The sequence below is a fragment of the Kockovaella imperatae genome (genome assembly GCF_002102565.1).
Source record: "Kockovaella imperatae strain NRRL Y-17943 chromosome Unknown BD324scaffold_7, whole genome shotgun sequence".
NCBI classification, from domain to species: Eukaryota; Fungi; Basidiomycota; class Tremellomycetes; order Tremellales; family Cuniculitremaceae; genus Kockovaella; species Kockovaella imperatae.
This window is the reverse complement of record NW_019028947.1, coordinates 45,514-59,440: the sequence shown is the minus strand read 5'-3', so window position 1 is coordinate 59,440 and position 13,927 is coordinate 45,514. Positions and strand designations below refer to the sequence as shown.

At 52.2% G+C, this 13,927-nt stretch overlaps 6 protein-coding genes across 6 annotated transcripts; 3 read left to right on the top strand and 3 right to left on the bottom strand.

The window, feature by feature from the left end:
* Window positions 1-130: 130 nt before the first annotated feature.
* Window positions 131-2,922, bottom strand: BD324DRAFT_580049 (hypothetical protein; the record flags this gene model as incomplete). Its single annotated transcript, XM_022013423.1, has 5 exons — window positions 131-528; window positions 581-785; window positions 843-2,115; window positions 2,161-2,766; window positions 2,807-2,922. The coding sequence occupies 5 exons, from the start codon at window positions 2,920-2,922 to the stop codon at window positions 131-133; spliced, it is 2,598 nt and encodes an 865-aa protein (XP_021870655.1).
* A 1,640-nt stretch (window positions 2,923-4,562) lies between these two features.
* On the top strand, window positions 4,563-6,956 carry BD324DRAFT_626429 (X-domain of DnaJ-containing-domain-containing protein). The gene is made up of 12 exons (XM_022015894.1): window positions 4,563-4,747; window positions 4,823-4,856; window positions 4,912-4,970; window positions 5,028-5,161; window positions 5,209-5,225; window positions 5,277-5,301; window positions 5,355-5,790; window positions 5,831-5,984; window positions 6,033-6,175; window positions 6,224-6,371; window positions 6,409-6,560; window positions 6,631-6,956. The coding sequence occupies exons 1-12, from the start codon at window positions 4,626-4,628 to the stop codon at window positions 6,818-6,820; spliced, it is 1,614 nt and encodes a 537-aa protein (XP_021870654.1). The 5' UTR covers window positions 4,563-4,625; the 3' UTR covers window positions 6,821-6,956.
* Window positions 6,957-6,986: 30 nt separating this feature from the next.
* On the bottom strand, window positions 6,987-7,426 carry BD324DRAFT_651074 (hypothetical protein; the record flags this gene model as incomplete). The annotated part of the gene is made up of 2 exons (XM_022018261.1): window positions 6,987-7,225; window positions 7,342-7,426. The coding sequence occupies 2 exons, from the start codon at window positions 7,424-7,426 to the stop codon at window positions 6,987-6,989; spliced, it is 324 nt and encodes a 107-aa protein (XP_021870653.1).
* A 482-nt stretch (window positions 7,427-7,908) lies between these two features.
* Window positions 7,909-8,432, bottom strand: BD324DRAFT_651073 (hypothetical protein; the record flags this gene model as incomplete). Its single annotated transcript, XM_022018260.1, has 3 exons — window positions 7,909-8,009; window positions 8,097-8,153; window positions 8,261-8,432. The coding sequence occupies 3 exons, from the start codon at window positions 8,430-8,432 to the stop codon at window positions 7,909-7,911; spliced, it is 330 nt and encodes a 109-aa protein (XP_021870652.1).
* Window positions 8,433-8,745: 313 nt separating this feature from the next.
* BD324DRAFT_626418 (major facilitator superfamily domain-containing protein) lies at window positions 8,746-11,688 on the top strand. The gene is made up of 11 exons (XM_022015893.1): window positions 8,746-8,920; window positions 8,984-9,484; window positions 9,609-9,688; window positions 9,775-10,121; window positions 10,179-10,208; window positions 10,270-10,511; window positions 10,564-10,675; window positions 10,718-10,887; window positions 10,945-11,103; window positions 11,281-11,316; window positions 11,373-11,688. The coding sequence occupies exons 2-11, from the start codon at window positions 9,238-9,240 to the stop codon at window positions 11,588-11,590; spliced, it is 1,641 nt and encodes a 546-aa protein (XP_021870651.1). The 5' UTR covers window positions 8,746-8,920; window positions 8,984-9,237; the 3' UTR covers window positions 11,591-11,688.
* BD324DRAFT_626414 (hypothetical protein) lies at window positions 11,689-13,917 on the top strand. Its single transcript, XM_022015892.1, has 6 exons — window positions 11,689-11,922; window positions 12,006-12,621; window positions 12,692-12,840; window positions 12,903-13,236; window positions 13,291-13,602; window positions 13,675-13,917. The coding sequence occupies exons 1-6, from the start codon at window positions 11,881-11,883 to the stop codon at window positions 13,851-13,853; spliced, it is 1,632 nt and encodes a 543-aa protein (XP_021870650.1). The 5' UTR covers window positions 11,689-11,880; the 3' UTR covers window positions 13,854-13,917.
* The last annotated feature ends 10 nt before the right edge of the window (window positions 13,918-13,927 follow it).

Here is a 13,927-nt window from a genome sequence, read left to right as displayed (position 1 = left end):
TTCAATTGTCACGTGGATGGCTGTTTCAGGATAGATGATGACGCTGATAGTGGCGAGTCGTTTCAGCAGCCAAATGCAAAATGCAAATCGATTATACGGGGTGCGCGATGCCACAAAATATACGACGAGACTATAGACTTCCCCAAACTCCCACCATCTCTTTCTCATCAGCCGCCTCGATCCCTCTGGCTCTAGCTCTCAATCTCAGATTACGATCAAACGTCACCATCAACACTTGAATAGCGCCTCCTCCTTCAGCGTTCGACCCTGCATTCGATCTGAAATGCTCAGATTGGAATGAAGCCACGTTGAGTATCAGATCATCCATCGTCGTCCCGTCTGTACGTCCCGCGTCATGGTGAGATTCCGCGCGGATCGTCAGATCAGACAGGTAGTTTCCCTTGGAAGTTTGAATCTTGAGGTTACGCGAGTGAGATCGTACCCGTGCTTCAAGGTATGTGATAGCCAGGGAGGCAGATTCGCCTAGAGGTGGAGGGTTACGAGAGAGCCCGTCCAATTCAGTGATGACTACAAGGCGGGTCAGCCAGCACATCTGTAATAAGCCAGCATTTTAACCCACCTGGAAGGGGCACGACGACCTTCCACTGTCCGCCGTCGATGACTCGCTTGACAAGCTCGAGGGAAGAGAGAAGGACATTGGTATCGAATACCAACGTGGTGTAACCAGGCATAGCATGGAGACTCTTCCGAGAAGACTTTTTCGGTTTGGAAGACGGACGAGGCAGTGCAGAGTCGAGCATGGACCGCAAGCGGCGGCGGCGTTCCTGGAAAGAAGAAGCGGTGTCAATGTATTTTCGCGCCTTGCACGATGTTGGACTCACCCGCAGAGCTGCCATTTCCGGATCTCCATCCTCAATCTCCGACTCGATCTGTTCTGCAATCTCCAGATCCTCTTCTTCTTGTTGTCTCTGCTTCCTCCTGAACATCGCCTCTTCCTCTTGTATTCGTTGTATCTCTTTCATGCTGGAAATATCATCCAGTCGTCTCTTGAGCGATCCCGTGATGACGACCTTTCCATCGCGTAGCTCCAGGCCATCCATATGCTTGACCATAACGCCAGCTGCCCAAGCGACACGCCGCCATCGACGTGCATTCACTGCAGTGGGTCCGTCCGTCAAATCAGTGTCTTCTGCCTCTTCGACCACGCCTTGACTGATATCAAGCGAGCTGTCAAAGTTGGCCAAGAGAACGTCCATCTCACTTGCGAATCGCTCGCCTGAATGAGGTTGAGCGACACCGCCAGAGTTTCTCGAATTAGACTTGGTCTTCCAAAAGCCTCTCTCATACACTCGTCTTCCGACCCATTCCATGCCTCTCAGAGCCCAGTCTTCAGGCAACGGAATATGAGAGACGAGTTTCGTCTCTTCCTTGATCTCTGGGGAGTATTTGTTGAAGAATTCGACGAGGGGATACCAGGGCACATGAGGGAGGAGCAGATCACCGATGTGAGTCTGTCTGAATGCAGTGGCGATGAATGTGAGCAGGCAGGTCAGATACGGGTTGAGAACCGTCTGAAGACCTTGTTGGCGGAAAGGGGTTGAGAGAAGGAAGGAGAAGACTTCCATGGTCATTTCAATCGCATCGGTCAAGACCATTGGCATGGTTGTCGATTCTTCAGGAATAGCTGGAGGAATGGTCACCGTCGAATCCAGGGTACTTCCGTGATGTTGTTCATCGGAGCCTTCAGCCCGCTCGGCATCGTCTTCCCCCTCGTGATCGTCCTCTAGGACGGCATGTGCACGTCGCCGCTCTTGACCTTCCATCGCAAAGGCTTTACGGATAACTCCCGTTGGCGAACCGTATTGCAGCATGGCAGCTAGATTGACACTGGCCATGATCATCCAATCGACCTGGGAAATGTTGGTCGGTCGATTAGCGTGATCCAATCTGGCATCTTCGTCCAATCGCTCCATGTATCGAGACATGACGGGTTTGAAATTATCGAGGTCAATCTTGGTGAACAGCATGCCGTGTAGTCTGACGAAGAGGTCCACGGCCTTGGCTTCGGGTAATGATCGTTGAGATTGAAGTGCCGAGTCGAACAGGGGGAGTATAGTTTCACGAGATGTGGCGTATTCGTGAGTGACGACGAGACTGACGAGGTCAGCACCACAGTGACAACGCATCAAAAAGGCTTACCTTTTGGTAAAATGATGCAGTGCTCTGGGCTCAAGACCAGGGACATCGCGGCAGAGCAATGCCAGATGATGATGCAGTCTCCCCTCACCGGGTTTCTCCGTCACGCCCATCGAGTACCAATCTCTAGCCGTAGTCCTCCACGTCTCTTGATCCTCGACATCCCATGATTCAGCCACCTCCGCTCCGATACTCGCGCCGCTACTCTGGGCAGGTCCATCGAGATCGTCACGGGAACGTGGGCGATAATCTGTGCCTCGCCTAGAATCCAACGCCCCGCCGTTCGAGGAGACGTGCGATGCGATATTCATCCTGTATCGGGCTAGGTCGCCCAATGCTTCGATCCAAGCGGTCCGGAAATGGGACATAGCTTGATCCTCCAACAGATCCGTATAGAATTTGTACGCGTCATACACAAGATCCGTGAGCAGATCCAGCGCAGACGGATGTGCTGTCATCCAAGCGAGTCGAAGTCGTTCAAGAATGAGATGGAACGAGACTTGCCATAAGCGAGAAGGGATATTATATTTGACGGCAAGTTGCGAAAATGTAGATGGGATCAAGGGGTCAAATACTCGAACGAGAAAGAGATGATGCAGATCGGCGAGTCTACAACTGTCAGCAGATTGGCGAAGATAGGACCACTCACTCTTTATGTTTGGCAATGAGATCCATCCACGCTGCCGTGTCTTCGCCATGTGCAGATCGATGGGTCGTCCCAGGCTGCATCAGGACAGATATCCCAGCCGATGGATCCAAAGCCATCTTTCGGTGCATCTCGTTGAGCTCCGCTTCTAGCGCTCGGATCTTGTTGTGGACGTCCTTCAGGACCGCTTTGATACCAGTGTCGCTGATAGCGGATCAGCTTAACAGGAATACCTCGAGCTCAAAGCGTGTGACACTCACCCCTTGCCTTTACCACGCTCTCTATCCCTCAAACTCTCGCTTCCATCGCTACTCCGACTCTCTTTGGACCTCGTATCGCTATCCTTCCTCTTACTGTGCAAGCTTCCCCTCTCGCTACCCTCTCTCCGCCTCCTCCTCTCCCGTTCCCTGTCCGCTTCTTCCTCTGGCGTCCGAGTACTTCCTCCAGTCGTCCGACGAAGTAACGAACGACCACTGGACTGTTCAGAGGGCGGTGCATAAGCCTGCTGAGGATGAAGATGCGTCGTTGGAAAAGATGATGAAGATGGTCTGCTAGATGGTACAGGCAAAGGCGAAGTTGATCCACTGAGATGAGGCGATCGATTGGCAAAATGGTGTGGATCATGAATGTCGGGTATGAACAGCTTCTTGTTGGGATCTAGGCGTCGATCTGTGCGTGATGCTTGGGAAGATGTAGGGTGAGATGGGTTGAGATTGGATATTCGAGGGGAAGGAGGCGAGATCCTTGGGGTAGAGTGGGCGGAATATTGATCATGGCCGCCGCCCCTTCGAGCATCCCCATTGATCACTCCATGCCTCTCCTTATCCATCCTCGCTCTACTTTCTTCCTTTTCCCTATCTAAGCGTGGATCTTTCGGCTCGTATCGTGGAGGTGGGAGAAGTCCATTGGCGATGTCCAATCGATGAACAGGGGGAGCAGAAGGGTCAAAAAGGGTCTTCTTGGATGGCCCCGCTCTATCCACGCCTCGATTAAACTCGTCGATGTCCTCATAGGATCTCACGGGGAGTCTGTGTATTGAAGCGTCAGCTTGGATGCTCTTCCTGAGTAGTAGCAAGAGTCACACAGGATCAAGATGTCCTGCGCTTCTCCAGCAGCAGCACTCTCGACTCACCTTGTTGGACCAGTGGCACTTGCATTCTTCCTTTGAAGAGCGACTATGCGACTCGCCACATCGTGAGGGGATGGATCTAATCGTCTTCGTGTCGAGGCTTCAGGATACGCTTCCATCCTATACAACCGCTCGAGCAGCAACAGTAGTCCACCCCTTTGTCTGCGATCCACTTGTCCTCCGCAGAAAAGGGTGGTTCTGGCTCGCCCTCGCCGTTGATGACCACAACAATAATAATATTGTTATTTTGATCCAAGCCGGACCACCATAAAGGAGGAGCCGCTCTCCTCAAGCTCCCTCTCGTTCTGCGTTCACTACCAGCTGGACACCGTCGAATCCTTTGTGCGATGTTGCTGTCCGACGAAGTCGTCGCGAGACAAATGTTGAGATACTCCTGAATACGTCCACCACGTCCCCTTCTCTCTTTTGCTCTTGACTGCGATTCGCAGCTTTTAATTGGGATTGTCACCCAAAATGCGCAGTCAGCTGCTGCTGCTGCCTGGAGCTGGGAGATATAAGCTTATATCACGTGACTCTCTGATGCATGACGTCTATTTGATTCCGTCCGTCCAGGTCTCGGTTTCAGCTTTGATTTTCGGATGGGCCTTTTGGACTCTTTTTTTTTTGGCTGTACACTCTTTGCATCGATTCATCGAGTCCCCCATCGACTCGATTTTCTGCTCCCTTGTCATCATGGAGATACCCACAAGTGGTCCCCAGACGGAACTACCGAAATCTGATGTGGCGCCTCGAAAGGTCAAAGACACAGAGCTCTACGATGTCCTTGGCGTCGCCCCAGAAGCTACGGAGCTGGAGTGAGTGCTTTATTGGTGGACTCATCCGAGGGCGTACCGTACGAGACTGATGTATCGCGTGTCTGCTGCGCATAGGCTCAAGAAGGCGTATAGAAAGATGGCCATCAAGGTGAGGTCTTCAAGGATCGTTGTGACGCGTCAGATCATTGACACAGCTCCATCAGTGGCACCCCGATAAGAACGCCGGGTCTCAAGAAGCCGAGCTGAAGTTCAAGGAAGTAGGGTATGTCGTGTGATGGATAGCGCATACAACACACAAATAATAATGCGTGTGATATAGAGAAGCTTATCAGATCCTGTCGAATCCTGATCAACGAGCCTTCTATGATAAAGTTGGCAAGGCCGGTATGAAGCGCCCTGAAGAAGGTGGCGAGGTGGATCCCCAAGAGATCTTCTCACAGATGTTCGGCGGGGGTGAGTCGGTTGATGATTCCTTTGGGATCGTGCTGAACTGTATGCAGAGGCTTTCTTTGATTATGTGAGCTAGTTTCACTGACCCGATTGTGGTGGACTCTGACCTTGCGCAAAGATCGGCGAGATATCCCTAGTCAAAGGTGTGTATGCTTAGGCATATTTTACAGCAGTCGGGGCTAATGCCACATTTCAGATTTCACATCCACGATGGACGTCGTCATGACTCCGGAAGAACGAGCCGAGATGGAGGCTGCGAAGAATGCCGAGACTGAGAACATTCAGCATGAAACTTCTGGCGCAGATTCCGAGACGACCACAGCTACTGCTGCTGCTTCCACGACAGCAGGCACTGTTCCCGGCGCCTCGATGACGGCCGCAACAGCGGAGAAATCATCTGAGGCCCCATTGTCAGGTACTGCTCCGGCGCAAACAGAACAATCCGGATCATCTCTCGCACACCACTCGTCCTTTTCCTCTAGTAACACGCCGACCCCGTCAGCCAGCTCCACGGAACTTGGTAAAGCGTCACCTGGACCCAAAGACAAGAAGGGCAAGCACAAGTTATCGCCTGAGCAAAAGGCTCAGTTAGATGCGTTGGAGAAGAAGCGTGATGCGGAGAAGAGTGCGAGGTGGGTTAAGTGGCCGTTATGGTGATTGACCTGTGTTCAGGATCGAGGTTCTCAAAGAAAAGCTTATCCAACGGATCCGTCCGTTCGTTGAAGCTCGCAATCCGGGTGACATCAATGATCCGGAGACCAAGGCGTTCGAAGCGCGTATCAAGACCGAGGCGGAGGATCTGAAGCTCGAGTCATTCGGGATAGAGGTGGGCGAGCAGCCGGCGGTGAAGGCTATCATTGACCGTCTTTCTCAGCTTCTTCATACCATCGCCGGGGTGTATATTACCAAAGCGGGCAACTTTATTAAGTCTAAAAAGTTCCTCGGAGGCGGGTTCCTCGGTAGACTTAAGGAGAAGGGGGGTATGGTCAAAGAAGGATGGGGTTTGCTGGGATCCGCGTGAGTTTGGCGGACATGAAAACCACTGCGAGGCTAACCCACACCTAGGATCGGCGTTCAAGCGGCGATGGAGGAGATGGAGCGGTTGGAGCAAAAAGGAAATGCTACGCCGGAAGAAATGGAACAGTTGGCTCAAGAGGTCTCTAGCAAGATGCTGTTGACGACCTGGAAGGCAACCCGCTGGGAGGTCATCAATGTAGGTCGATAGGGAAGAATGCCTCGCTGACGCTTAGGTCCTCGGAGCTGTGCTTGACAGAGTCCTGTATGAGCCTGGGTTATCGAAAGATGCCGGACTGCGCCGCGCAAAGGCCATCATGACAATCGGTGGCATCTTCAAATCTATAGAGGCGGACGAGTCGGACGAGGAGAGAAGAGAGCTGGAGAGGTGGGTCGAGGAGTGCCGGTGCCGGTGCCCGCGAAGTTGGCGTACTGACAATGGTCGATGTGTTTTTCAGACTTGTGATGAACGCGGGAAACAAGAAGAAGAAGGCTGAAAAGGAAAAGGAGCAAGCAAAGAAGAGTGGTGGATGGGGATGGGGCAAGGTGGACACGAGTGCACAAGGTGCACCTGCGAGTAGTGCTGCTGGTACTGCGCCCGTGCCGGGAGAGAAGGCAGAAGCGACGAGCACCGATGCCAAGGTATAATTTGGAGATCACGGCGGAGGCAGGATTTCATCACGGAGAGCAACGTGCAGTGTGCTTAATTTGCAAAGATCATTGTTTCAAACGAACAGCTTCTCAATAGACGTCCCAACGATATACTTGCATGACGAGACACATCTATCCTATGACCCACCTCTCAAAGTTCGCGCTAAACTGCCAGTTCCGATGCACGCTTATTCTCCAACCCTGTGATGCTCGCTAATATTCTCGATTGATGATGAGCCATGGCCAATTCTGCCCCTTTACTTTTGAGCGCCTCGTCCCTCTTCCTCTGCTTTTCCTCTGCATCTGCTTCGGTGGTATCTCGTCGTTCTGCCCTTTTCCGAGGTCTGTACTTGCAGAAGTAATACCAGATCAATGTAGCAATGAGGATGAACCCGATCACACCTGGAAACAAGTTTAGCGAGTGTATCACGTTGTAGAAGGGTCGAGAGAACAAGTGCGAGATACCAGAAAGAATCACGCATGGAGATGGTTCACACTTGGAAGCGGGCAAAGCTCACCACCGATGACGCTGACACAGGCCTCCAACGTCATGTTGTTCCCGCATGTTTTCGCACTCTCTTTCGCGTCGTCGACATAGTCCATGATGAGTGGAGTGAAGGATTGTAGACAGGGTCGGTGAGAGGCCGCCACAGGCTTGATCTGACGCTAACGTAGAGTGAGAGGGAGACACGTCGAGTCGAAATATTTGTCTTTCAATGGACGATCCGACTTTTGACTGTAATGAAAACAAACGATCTGCTAAACTGGCAGCAGAAGCATGGCAAGAGTGAGTGTGTGTGTGTGTGTGGCTCTGATGACACCGGTGAGATCGATACGTTGACGATGGTCAGAGGAGATCAGTCAATGTTCACATCTCGTCTTTGGAACATATAATCCACTAGAAAGGATTTCCCGAGTCCCAGAGGGAGTTTAGAGAAAGGAAGGTAGGTGGAGTTTCAGGGGGGGGAACAAAACACCAAGCCGCTCCAAGCGATCTCGAGATCAGTCCGATGCTCGTGTCCTGGACGAGCCCTAGTGTTGATACATGTTCAAAGTAATATACAACGTACGTCGTGGAGCGATGCTCAGGTTGAACCGGGCTCTTCAGTCGAAGTGTATGGTATTCTGACGAGTGTCGGGATAGGCTCTGCTTCTTCGTCTGCCCGAGTCTCGCCGGGAGGTTTGTCTGATGGCCAGAGTCTCAGCAACCTCTTGTTCATGTACCTCGAAGAGGTGCAGATGCCTCCATCCGATCCGAATGGGGAGTACTCACCAAACAGGTTGAGGATGCCGAATACATGAGGCCAGTTTTTCATCACTTGTCCGATAGCTGTAAACCAAACGATCTCAGCGACGGAAATCAAGCGATACCCATGGAAACAGATGGAGCATCATCCGAGACGCAGATACACATGTCAAACCACCGAGCCCACTCACCCTCCCCGCCATCCGCCATGATATGATTCATCTCTGCCAATTTTTCGACCCTCTCCAATAAATCTTTCGAGGCATCTCTCAATTGTAACAGACCCAAATGTTCACGCTGTTTCTGAAGCAGCAGCTGATGAGCTGGCGGTAGGGAGCTCGGGTCATCCGCTTGACTCGTCATGATGTTTGGTGTGGAAGATGTGGAAGATGAATGAAATGTTGGGCCCCCGCGCCCCGTCTTACGCTCGGCAGCTTCTGGTTCTGGACTATAAGGACGAGATAATAATGATACGCGTCGACACGGCCCAACGCGCAGAACCCGCAACCCCGTGATCCGGACGACAAACCCCCATTTGTAAGCAACGGGGTACTCTGTTCAATCTCCGCACCACGTGGCTTTACCATCCACACCTTGGGATTGCTTGGATTTCGCGCCAATTGGCTTCTGCTTCTTTTGCAGGACTGATTCTGACCTCTGCATCCATCAACCAGTCATGAGCAACTGCCACATGAGCCTCCTTGACGCACGTTAGTAGGATGATTATATCGCGCAGACAGTGCTACCCATTCAACTCGTCCTTCGGTGACCGACACCGGCGATGAATGCCAAGCGGTTTCATGAGCCCGTCTCCCGGGCGCAATTTGGCGTCGAGTCCGGCGAAATAGAGAGTGTGTGCCGGTTTATTAGCCGTTGTTCTAATCCCCCGCACCTTCATTAACAAATGGTATTAGCAAAAATCACCCCCTGGGCGGGCTCGCTGATTATGTAGTATTGCCATTGGTTCCTGAAAAAGTTCGCTGCTTATCGGGCATGAGAGGTGGTTTTTTTCAAACAAAAGCCCGCGTTCCTTTGACCGGCGACACTTACGTCTTATATAAAAGGTGGGCTGCCTCTCATCATCACTCCTTGTACGTCCTCTTCTATACAGTGCTGAGCACCTCGTGCAAAACATCGTATACTTCACCAATTTATTCTCTCGGAAAGCATGTCTGAGAAACCCATCGAATCCCCGCCTGCAGCGACCACACGCTCCCCATCCCTCGATCCCACATTACACTCTTCTACCGATGCTGAACTGGGTGTCATCGCCATGGCGGCTGGGAAACCACCGGTTCCAATCGATGGAGAGGCTTCCGATGATGATGCTCACCATGTTCATCCTCTGGCTCAACTGGGAGCAGTGAGGAAGAACTTTCTCCTGTTCATCTTTGCCGTTGCAACCTTTGTCGATGGTGAGTGACAAGCTCACACTGTCTTTTTACCTCCGTCCAAGCTCGCCTTCACGGGCATCTCGGTCATAATGCTCCGGTCTACCTAGACAAAGACACTGACTCCATGTGCTTTCTTTTACCACAGTGTGCAACGTCTCCGGAGTCGCCATTGCCGTTGCACAAATCGGCATGGACACCGGTCTGCACATCTCACAATTGGTCTGGGTGAGTTTGTTTTTGACTCCGGGCATGCCGTTCGTCCGGTCCGAGGAATTTTTGGACTGAAGCCTTCCTTCTGCCGCCTCGTTCAGATCATTACAGCCTACTCCCTCTCATTCTCCGCTTTCCTCCTGTTCGCAGGACGACTGAGTGACTTGTTTCCCGCTTCCGTCATCTTTGAAGCTGGTTTCGCCATCCTCGGTATATTTTCACTCGTCACCTCCTTTGTCACCAGCGACAAGTATGGATTCTTGGTCCTTCGAGGCCTTGGCGGTGTATCTGGAGCCATGACCATCCCTTCAGCTTACCACCTCCTGGTTCACATGTTCCCAGAACCAAATCAACAGCAACAGAAGTTGGGCATGTTGGGCTTGGCAGGTGCATCGGGAAACGTGTTGGGTCTGGTCCTGGCTGGATTGTGCATGTTGGCGAGCTACAAGTGAGCCAAGAGCGCAATAGGGCTGGAAATCCAGCTGACATCAAACAATCTTCACAGATGGTTCTTCAGGCTCATGGCTATCATCTGGTGAGAAAACGATTGGCCTCCCCGCTTTGCTCGGCTGTTTCATGACTAACAATTTATCCAGTATCAGCTTCTCCGCCATGACTATCTTTCTCTTGCCTTACACCGGCTCATCGTACGCCCAGGGCAAAGACTCAACCCCACGATGGAAGCGGATGGATGTCATTGGAGTCTTGATTCTCGAGGGAGCTTTGATCTGCTTCATCCTCGCCTTGACTCAAGGACCGATCGATGGATGGAACAGTGCCAGCTTCATCGCCCCATTCATCCTTGCTTTCCCTCTTGGTGTTGGATTTTTCTTCTGGGGTCAGTCGATCGGACACCGACTGAGCGAGTACCGCTAACCGAATCGCTTCAGAGAGCCGAATCCCACCCAAGTCTGCTGTCCTGCCCAGCTCGGTCTGGAAGATCACCAACGTCATCATCAGTTCACTCGCTGTCCTGTTTCCCTTTGCTTTCTGGGCAACATCGTGAGTCAATTCTCAGTGTGGCATCATCTGAACCCCCATTAGTCAACTACAGTATGCCACATTCTGGCAAGAAGTACTGCATTGGAGCCCTATTCATGTCGCCGCTGCCATGCTTCCACAAGGTATCATCGGATTGATCATCGGTGGATTGGCTCAGCCGATCCCCGGTATCATCAACAGACCTAGAATCTCGTTGCCCATCGGCGCAGTGTGTGAGTCAGACCCCTTCCTGCCTGGGCGGAGCTCTGTTGGCTAACGCTCCGACACAGTAATCATCATCGCTGAGATCCTCCAAGTGTACTCGGATGGAGGGCGTGGGATGAACTATTGGAGATACTGTTTTCCCGCGTTCATCATCGGTTCAGCTGGTGCCATGATCACCTACTTCGCTTCGGCGATCAACTTGATCTCGTACTGCCCTCCAAGCAGTGAGTCTCTATGATGCCACACTGTCAAATAATTTCGGACGAGGCTGACGTTAACCTTTAGTGTTAGTGGCCTTTTTTTTTTTTTTTCCACCACCAGATCTTCCGTCCGACATCTCTTTCCTCTCGCAGACCTCCATGCGTATCGTTTGCGAAATGTTGCTGACTTCCGGAACTTTAGGGCGGGCGTGGCTGGGGCATGGTGTCAAGTCTTAGGTGTGTGCTCGTCGTCGTCGTTGTTCCGGACGATCCCTCAGCTCACGATCGCTCAGCTCAGGTCGGCGGAGCCATCTGCCTCGCCGTTCAGGCGGGTTTGCAAACTGACGACTTGGCCGACTGGAAGAAGTCCTCAGGCCGTGCCTACTGGTTCATGGTCGCCTGGGTGGCTGTCCTCTCGCTCCAGTACCTCATTCTATACAGGAAGCCTGCTTCCGTCGCCGAAGAACATGAACGAGCGATGCAGAGAATCAGAGATGCCGGCAAGGAATGAAAGAGAATGGCAAGAGAGTGTTCTGAACGTCAACCATGTCATATCACGTCCCATAGAGCTCTATAATCCCTGTGCATGTGTATCATCTTGCTGACACAAGCGCTTGTACGAAGGTCGAAGGAAGATGAGGTGCCACACGAGTGGGGTCAAAGTTACGTAATTATCGCCACTTGGCTCGCAAGACTTGACCGGTGCCAATCCCCTTTCATCTCGACAGTGAACTGCTATTTCGTCAGCTAGCATAGATTACCGTGTACGCATCACGACTGCCGTCACACGTCTCATTTACGATGGCGATCTCATTCACGTCTGATCAGCAGACTCAACTGCAGGTGAGCGAGTCCGTCAAATGAATTCATGAAGTAGCGCTGATTTACTCATCTTGTCCCCTTTCGTTGTGGCTCCCCGCCTACAGTCCGAAGTCCAAGCTGAACTTGAGCGCCGAGAATGGGCTGAACCAGATGACAATGTTATGGCGGAATATATCACCGTCTTATTGGCGAATGGGAACTCCCGAGAAAAGGTGCATACGGAGATGAATGATCTCGTTGGATCAGATTTCGATGAACGGTTCCTTGAATGGTTGTTCGACACGGCGGCGGACATCACCCGGACTCCAGGGTCCAGACCTTCTCCCAGTCCTGTTCCGGATCGTCAGAGGCGTGAACCGGCCTCGGCCAATGGTGTAACGGGAGAACGACGTGCTGCTGGCGACCCGAGTCATGAACGACGAAATCGATTACTCGACAGTGCCCTCGGAGATTTACATCAGGGCGAAAAACGCAAATCTGGAGCTGATGGACGGGACGACCGAGATGGAGCTGGAGCTGGAAATAAGAGACGTATATCTGATCATGGTGCGCCTTCTGGACCCCGATCCATGGGAGGGAGGAATCTGGCAGATCGGATCGGAGGTCGTGGACCACCAGGCGGAGGCGGACAACGAGGCATGCCAATCAGAGGGATGGGTAGAGGGGGCATGAATGGAAATGGGATGGGAATGAGTGGCAATATGCCCATGGCTCCAATGGGTGGGTTACAAGGGCTTGACAAGAAGATGAAAGCTCTTTCGCTGAAGCTCATTCGTGCGCCCGTCTTTAGGCGGTTTCCAACCGGGCATGATGCAACCTGGACCCAATGCCGGATTTGGATTCTTCCCGATGCAAGGTCAAAACGAGATGATGGCTCAGATGATGATGATGCAAGCAAACATGCAACAGATGGGAGAAATGATGGCGAAAATGGCCGAGGTGAGCACACTTCATCGAGGATCTATCCAGAGATACCTTTGGAATTGACACACTCCACTCAGGAACGAGCAGTCGGCCCGCAAGCTTCAGTCCGGCCTCCCAGACCTCCTGCTCCGGCAAAGATTCCCCCCGGAACCAAACTCGGTGCTCATTCCGTCTCCATTGTCCCTCCCAAACGATCTTCTTCACCGGGACCGATCCCGGATAAACCAAGTTCAGCAGCCTTGTGCAAATTTGGTGTCGGTTGCAGTAATTCTCGCTGTCACTTTTCTCATCCTTCACCCGTGGCGGATGAGAAAACCGGCATGGTCCTCAGTGAAGAAGCTTGTGAGGCTGGGAAGAATTGTAAAGACCCGGAATGTACAATGAGTCACGTCAGCCCGGCCGCCATATTAGGTGAGTGACATCCCTGGTGACTTGAGCGGAAGGCTGATTCCGTTGTCATGTTAGGTAACTCTGCTGGACCCAGCCGAATGCTGTGTAAATACCAAAACTGCACCAACCCGTCCTGCGCGTTCCGACATGAAGACGCCGAAGGAAATCCCGTTCCTCCACCTGCTCTCACCGCTATGAAATCCACCAAAGGGCGCCCTACCAAAGTGGAGCCGGCAAAGACGACCGGCGCTACGTCCGACGGGGAGGATGGTGAAGGAGATGCGGAGGACGTCGAAGTGGTCGTTTCGAGCAAAAATTTAATGGACGGCGCGTTGGACGATACGAAGGCAGAGAAGGTCTGCAGATACGGAGAGAGGTGTACGAGGGGTGAGCAGTAGAACTGATGGATGGTGCTTCGACTTTGGACTTTTTTGACTGACAAATTATGCTTCTACCCAGCCGACTGTTTCTTCAAACACCCTCCTTCACGACCTTCACCTCGCGGAGCGAAAGGATATCGACCTCCTGGACGACTGGCACCTGGGGGAATGAATATGAGTAAAAAATTTGGTGCTAAGCCTAGTGGAAAATTGGATCCGTCTGCAGGAGAATTCAAGCCCACTGAAGTGGCCAGTTGAAGCGTCAGCAGTACGAGTTGACAGTATGAAGAGCAAAAGTCGTCGCATCCAGACAGATGTATGCATTTCCATGC

Coding starts and splice junctions, on each gene's coding strand:
- BD324DRAFT_626429 (XM_022015894.1), top strand. CDS start 4,626: ATGGAGATACCCACAAGTGGTCCCCAGACGGAACTACCGAAATCTGAT. Junction 4,748..4,822: donor CCAGAAGCTACGGAGCTGGA/GTGAGTGCTTTA, acceptor TGCTGCGCATAG/GCTCAAGAAGGCGTATAGAA. Junction 5,302..5,354: donor CGAGATATCCCTAGTCAAAG/GTGTGTATGCTT, acceptor GCCACATTTCAG/ATTTCACATCCACGATGGAC.
- BD324DRAFT_626418 (XM_022015893.1), top strand. CDS start 9,238: ATGTCTGAGAAACCCATCGAATCCCCGCCTGCAGCGACCACACGCTCC. Junction 10,209..10,269: donor AGGCTCATGGCTATCATCTG/GTGAGAAAACGA, acceptor CAATTTATCCAG/TATCAGCTTCTCCGCCATGA. Junction 11,104..11,280: donor CTCGTACTGCCCTCCAAGCA/GTGAGTCTCTAT, acceptor TCCGGAACTTTA/GGGCGGGCGTGGCTGGGGCA.
- BD324DRAFT_626414 (XM_022015892.1), top strand. CDS start 11,881: ATGGCGATCTCATTCACGTCTGATCAGCAGACTCAACTGCAG. Junction 12,841..12,902: donor TGATGGCGAAAATGGCCGAG/GTGAGCACACTT, acceptor CACTCCACTCAG/GAACGAGCAGTCGGCCCGCA. Junction 13,603..13,674: donor CGGAGAGAGGTGTACGAGGG/GTGAGCAGTAGA, acceptor GCTTCTACCCAG/CCGACTGTTTCTTCAAACAC.